Source organism: Brassica napus, chromosome C8 (assembly GCF_020379485.1).
Source record: "Brassica napus cultivar Da-Ae chromosome C8, Da-Ae, whole genome shotgun sequence".
NCBI classification, from domain to species: Eukaryota; Viridiplantae; Streptophyta; class Magnoliopsida; order Brassicales; family Brassicaceae; genus Brassica; species Brassica napus.
This window is the reverse complement of record NC_063451.1, coordinates 16289700-16296698: the sequence shown is the minus strand read 5'-3', so window position 1 is coordinate 16296698 and position 6999 is coordinate 16289700. Positions and strand designations below refer to the sequence as shown.

General features: G+C 33.3%; 1 protein-coding gene across 1 annotated transcript; it reads left to right on the top strand.

Annotated features, from left to right (window-relative positions):
* The first annotated feature begins 1914 nt into the window (after positions 1-1914).
* Positions 1915-4419, top strand: LOC106414292 (GDSL esterase/lipase At5g33370). The gene is made up of 5 exons (XM_013854972.3): positions 1915-2252; positions 2330-2457; positions 2554-2796; positions 2923-3175; positions 4023-4419. Exons 1-5 carry the CDS (start codon positions 2012-2014, stop codon positions 4253-4255), a joined length of 1098 nt encoding a protein of 365 aa, XP_013710426.1. The 5' UTR covers positions 1915-2011; the 3' UTR covers positions 4256-4419.
* Positions 4420-6999: the final 2580 nt, after the last annotated feature.

The window sequence follows — 6999 nt, the reverse complement described above, 5'->3', positions numbered from 1 at the left end:
AAAATATAAAGAAAAAAATAAATTTGGATTGGAGATGATCTTACAAAGTTTACAGTACATGAGGATTTAGGGATGGACACAAGTACTCGTTACTCGGCCCGTACTCGCTACTAGGTCGATATTTGTCTTGTAAAGTCGAGTACTTGGTTTGACCAAGTCAAATATCAAGTAATCTATTTAAATTATTCGCAAGTACAAGTCAAATATCAAGTATTAAAGTAAAAGTAACTACTTGGCGTTGTTTGAGTTGTTACTCGTTTTTTTAATGATCAAAGATACATTTTCCTAAATCATAGTAAAATAACTTGTTTATATTTTCATGTTCATAAGTGAATCAAAAATATAAGATATATTTATATAAGTATCTTGGAGTTTTTTCTTTCTTATATATTATGTTTTTTGAATTAACTAAAATATAGTAAAAACAATGAGATATTGTCTATAAGTAATAAAGTTATTTAGTTTTGAATTCCAACGAATTAGTAAGTAATTTACCAATAATTTTCAAGTAACTTGCGAGTGATTTACAAATAACAAGAAATAAAATAAAGCAAGTAACTTGCAAATCCGTCATTTTTCGCAAGTATTTAAAACTGCAAGTATTCGTTTTTAACAAACCAAATACAAGTAAAAAAAATTTACTCGTACAAACCAAGCAGAGTACCAAGTATACTGAAAATACCAAGTATCCAGCTTGTGCCCACCCCTAGATATTGATCCCAAAACTAGACTAATATATACTCAAGGTCAAGAAGGCTCTAATAACATTTACACGTTCAAAGAGAACGGTTTAACACGGCAATAGAGACCCTCGTCGTAAGCACAGTGAACCTTGAATCCACGTTCAGAGCCACCCTAGAAGTAAACAACCTCCAAGAAAAGCCAAAACACCTGACCTGATATAAGACTTAATCGATGATTTTGCACGCTTGAACATCAAGAACGCTCTCAGTCTCAAACTAACAAAAATATGCATATTTATTTGACATGAAAAGGCATCCAAAGCATCAAAAACACCTCAATGAGAACATCGGAACCTCAAAATATTATCAAAACAGATCACTTATCCGACATCTTCCATGACATATCATCGACTAGAGTCCGAGCCATAGTAGTTATTTTTTTTGTTTTAGTCATTTTCTTTTGGTCATGATTAGTTCTGCTTCTTTGCTTTTGTCATATCATTTTAAATCTTTCATTTTTTTTTCTTTGAGTCAATCATTCAATCAACATGAAGAACATACTAATAAAGCTCTCGACAGCATTATATTAGACTACCTATATTTTTTGTCTTTCTTTATATCTCTTGCATCTTAGCATAAAATAAGAGAGAATTTGTTATTGTCTTATTTCACGAAGAGATTTCATGTGACCCAAAATTTGAACTAAGACTTGAAATACTTTTATAGGAACATGCATTAAATCATTATCTAAATTCGTAGTATATAACGTCGATATGAGTTACCAACCTAATAACCTACAAAATGTGACATTTCCCTAGACTTAGAAGAAAAACTAACTCACATGTAGATGTCGAAGGCTTCTTCGTGAACTTTTTTTTCCTAATTCATCGAAGACGCATGTTTTTTAATTGCTAATAGAGTTGCTAGAATATATGCAAAGAAGATAATTTTTCCATCGTATTAAATCTAATATGAATATATACTTACGGGACTCGAATGAGATTCCAAGAGTTTGATGATTCGGATTTTTAAATTTGGATTTTAAAAGGTTTTTACCATCTTTACCGGCACATATTTATTCCCAACCAAAATGACAACTCTAGTACATTTTGGTTGTCTCCATTTAAAATCTAACACCATTTGGTAAAAGCTGGTGAAGACCTCCATTAATGCCTCTTTTTCTCTCCACTACTTTCAACATGTGCACGTATATATACACACATCAGAATCTTGTACCCTTACTCATCCCATCTCCACGCAAACACCTAAACAGAGTTCACAACCTCATACACATAGATTATACAACTTTTTAGCCGTTTAGTATAACAATGACGAACTCGGTGGCTAATGTTGCACTACTTGGGGTTTGCCTGCAAATGATGAGCTTACTTGTGCTGCAAGCCAACGCAAGGGCTTTCCTAGTGTTTGGAGATTCCCTCGTGGACAATGGTAACAATGACTTTCTAGTGACCACTGCTCGTGCCGATAACTACCCTTACGGTATCGACTTCCCAACTCACCTTCCCACCGGCAGATTCTCCAATGGTCTTAACATTCCAGATCTCATCAGTAAGCTTCCTTAGTCTTTTAACACTTCAAATATTACCAAAAATAAAACAGTAATAATATGATGATATTTATTATAGGTGAGCATTTGGGTCAAGCGTCTCCATTGCCTTACCTGAGTCCTATGTTGAAGAAAGACAAGCTCCTGATCGGTGCCAACTTCGCTTCCGCTGGTATTGGAATCCTTAACGACACCGGTATCCAGTTTGTAAGTTATAGTTTTACAAGAGTCCCTTAATGTATCCTAGCAGCTAAGTTAAGGCACTTTTTGATAACAAGGGGTCTTCTGGTAACTTCAATGCAGTTGAACATAATTCGGATCACGAAGCAGTTAGAGTACTTCGAGCAGTACAAAGTACGAGTGAGTGGATTGGTCGGAGAAGAAGAGATGGAGCGGCTCGTTAACGGAGCACTTGGTCTAATAACACTAGGAGGCAACGATTTCGTCAACAACTACTACTTGGTCCCTTTCTCCGCAAGATCTCGTCAATTCTCTCTCCCCGACTACGTTGTCTATGTCGTTTCTGAGTATCGCAAAGTTTTACGGGTTTGTTTATTTACATAGAGGCCAAAATCATCCATTAAATTTCTCACCAATTCTTATACTTAACAAAATCAAATGGATTTTGAAACTGCATTGCGTCTTATATACAAATCCATATTGTTTTTATAGAAAATGTACGATTTGGGTGCTCGACGTGTCCTGGTGACTGGGACAGGGCCGATGGGCTGCGTCCCGGCCGAGCTGGCTCAACGTAGCCGCAGCGGCGAGTGTTCTACGGAACTACAACGAGCCGCATCGCTATTCAACCCACAGCTTGTTCAGATGATCAACGACCTCAACAATGAAGTTGGATCTTCGGCTTTCATTGCCGCTAATACTCAACAAATGCACATGGACTTTATCAGCGACCCAGAAGCATATGGTATATGTCTTTATTTCCAATTTAATTATCAATACATTTTACAAAGCAGGTTAATATTTGAGGTTTAAAAATTGGTTTAAGGGTGATATTTAGATTTGTTGGTATTGATTTATCGGTATATGGTTTTGGAAACATTTATTTTCTTAAGAAGGTTTAGCAATCATATTTCGAACAAGAACATAGACTTATATATATATATATATATATATATATATATATATATTCCCTCCGTTCTTTAATGATAGATTTTTTAGAAAAAAATTTGTTTCAGAAAGATGTATTTTTTCTGTTTTCTATGATAAAATTGTAAACTTCAAAAAAATTAATTGACTTTATTAAATTACTATTGGTTAAAAATTATTGAAAATTGAAAATTACAGAAAACGATACATTTATTAAGGTAGTTTAATGTGTTTTCTTAATATGTGTGAAAATACTAAAAAGTCTATCATTTAGGATCGGAGGGAGTATAAAATAGTTGGAAAAGTTTCGTTTGGGTTCGGTTTTACTAGGTATTGAATTTTAAAATAAATTAAAAGAGAAACAAAATTTTAGTTAATATCATATAATATAATCGTTCCAAAAAAATATCTTTTTTATATATCTTATATTATAATTTTTTTTACAATAAATCATAAATTTAATAGAACTGGATATTTCTCAAAGAAAGTTTGTATTTTATGTTTTATTTCACATCTGTAAATTCAAACGCTGATTTCTTAGCCAGTAGTGGCAAGATTCATTTTTGTGTGGTATCCACTCTTTTAATTTCATAAATATTGGTTAAGTGTACTTTTAGTGTTTTACTAAGTTCGGTTTTGGTTTGATATTTATGTTCTAACTGCAGGATTCGTAACGTCAAAGGTGGCGTGTTGTGGACAAGGACCGTATAATGGGATAGGACTATGCACACCGTTATCAAATCTCTGCCCAAACAGAGATCTCTTCGCCTTTTGGGATCCTTTTCATCCATCAGAGAAAGCAAGTAGAATCATTGCTCAACAAATCCTCAACGGTTCTCCCGAGTACATGCATCCCATGAACCTCAGCACCATCCTCACCCTTGATTCCACGACTTAATCTGTTGTTCATCTCTCCATTTCCCACTCTATGTTTTCTTTTAATTGTTTGATCTTCTCTTTAATTATGTATTTCGACATGGCTGCTTTAAATAGTTTCCATGAGTTATGTTGTGTGTTTTGTCTTCTTTATCAATAATTGAATCGCCAATTGTTACTTGAGAAGTAATATCTGTTTTCCAGCATTCTTTCGAATGTTCGTATTCATCTTTTCATTTTTATTTGTATTCAAGTTAAGTGGTAATAGATCTTTTCTTTTCTTTTTTTTTTAAACAATCAAACTAATTAATCAAGTTATAAAATGTTCATTTATAGGTGTGTTTGGATAGTAGAAAATCTAAAAACCCATAAAATAGCAAAATCTCGAAGACTATAAAACAGAGTATTGAAATAAAATAAAATAAAAAGATAAAAGTTTTGAAGATCATATTGGGGAGGTCCAGGCTTGTGCTACCAATCAAAATCTTTCACCCTTTCTTCAAAAACTACCCATTTGGACTATGGGGAGGATTTGGAAAAGTCGAAATCTTCATCAGAAGTAAAAAGGGAACTGAAGATAACAGTCGTTTCACCTAAAAAACAAGTAAACTCCAGAGCCAACTTAACCCAAATGTGAAAATGGAAGCGTCCACATGAAGAAAACATCAAGTGTAACTATGATTGTCGTTTTATGGGAATGAATATTGAATCAGTAGCTGCCTGTATCAACAAAAGTTTGAATTGAATCCTTTATACCTTACTAGGGTTGGTCCGCCCGTAAGTTTACATTAAAGCTATTCTATATTAAAATATTTTTAAAATTTTATAAAACATTTGGAATTTACTTTGTATTGAAAATAATAAATATAATCTGTTTTTTATTCTAAGATCAAATTGTTATTAAAATTTTTGGTTTGAATTGAAAAGACCACTAACATAAGTTACAAAAAAGATCACTAACATTGTTTTTTTGTGTTTTTGTTAGAGAACAAAAATTATTAAATTAAAACTTATGGAAAATGTAATGATTCATATTCCTATTTGATTTTCATTTCAATTTGACATTGAAGAAAATTTAAAGTAAGAATAACTACTATTTTTTATACTGTTGTTAATTATTTTTCCCATTTATTTGGTTTTCATGTGTTTTTCTTTATGTAAAGTTGGTATGATGACTTAATGTATTTTATTTTATAGTTTTGTCATGGTTGTTTGATTGTTATGTGTGTAACATTTTTTTCCGGTGATTATATATTATCTATTTTAGTTTTGTATAGTGTTTGTTTTACTTGAGTCTGATGCTTTCAAGCCGTTGGCCCGAGGAGGCTTCTTTACCATGGCGTTGGGTGTAGGTACGTCTAATAGCTAGCTCTGCTTCGCCTTGTTAGGGTGCATGCAGATGAGTATGTTCTCAAGTGAGGCTGAGAGTTTCTTAAGTCAAGTATATTTTTTGTGTGTGCGGGTGGCGTCTGGGCTTACTTGAGCTAACTTTTGAAAGATATTTTAGTTTGGTCCTGCGAGTGGGAATGTGGGATTCATCTCGGCGGATTTCCTGTAGCATAATAGATGCATACCTGGAGAATCTCAACATTGCGCAGAATTATCTGCTAAGTAAACGCAGAGATAATCACCATTAACTTGAGATATTTGTATAAGTTTAAAATTTGAAGCAAGCATGATAGCTTTTGAGATTTGTATTGTTTTTTAAAGGTGAGGAGTTTTTTGTTGTTGTATTCTTCCTCCCCTGTGTAAACGTCCTAATTTGAATCCTTAAAGCTCTCTTTGCTTTAGCATTATCTTGTGATGAGTTGTGTGCATGTTTTAAATAAGTGTATGAAATCAGGTGGCGGATAATAGTTGGTTGGTAGCTTTTACCTCTCTACTTCATTTTTTTTTTCATTTGAGCTAATTTGATGCGCTATTGTTTAAGAAGTTGCACCTCCAGAACATGTGGTACTTCATTCTCCTCAGCTAGCAAAAGAACAACTTCCGCAGGCTGAACTATCGGTTGTAGGCCTGCAATTTAAGAATGAGGAAATGATTGTTAAACAGAGTTTGGAGGGTCTCCGTACAAAAGAAATAGTTGAAGTTGTGCGAAGTCCACTTGCCTAAGTTCTGATTTGAAACTTTTTGAGGTCTCTGAAATGCTTCTTAGCTTGCCTCGCAACCTTCCCCTAATTTTCTGCCAAACACGATATGCAAAACCTCAATCTCAAGATTGGTGCTGAGACAAAATGAGCATTGTAAACAGATTATTTTACCTCTAGCTGGTTTTTACCATTGAACAGGTGTGGTGGAAACTGGAAAGATACCTCTCATGTTACCATGGTCGTTGTCCCTCAGAGTCTGTAACTGCAATTTTTCGTGAAAACATATGAGAGACTGATCCAACTCGGTTAGTTATGGCTTAGCATATATATATTTGAGCGCTACCTCCTTTTTGTGTTGTACAAATATTATGTTTTATTTATTTCATATCAATATTAAATCTGCGATTAAAGATTTTTCGGAATTCATAACATAAGAGTTTTCTTTTATCACATTTATTTCGATATATTTTGTTTGTTTATTGTTTTATTTGTTTTATGTTATTTTTTTGTTGTCCGACAATTATTCTTGAATTTTTCATTTTGATTATGTATTATTTTTTGGTAATAGGTATTCATTAATTTCTTGTTAACAGTTAGATGAGATCCTGTTAATTTCTTGAAGTATTGTGTCAATGAGTTCGTTGGCTGCTAATTTTCCCAAATTCAAAGTTCGTAA

Coding starts and splice junctions, on each gene's coding strand:
- LOC106414292 (XM_013854972.3), top strand. CDS start 2,012: ATGACGAACTCGGTGGCTAATGTTGCACTACTTGGGGTTTGCCTGCAA. Junction 2,253..2,329: donor TAACATTCCAGATCTCATCA/GTAAGCTTCCTT, acceptor TATTTATTATAG/GTGAGCATTTGGGTCAAGCG. Junction 2,797..2,922: donor AGTATCGCAAAGTTTTACGG/GTTTGTTTATTT, acceptor TTGTTTTTATAG/AAAATGTACGATTTGGGTGC.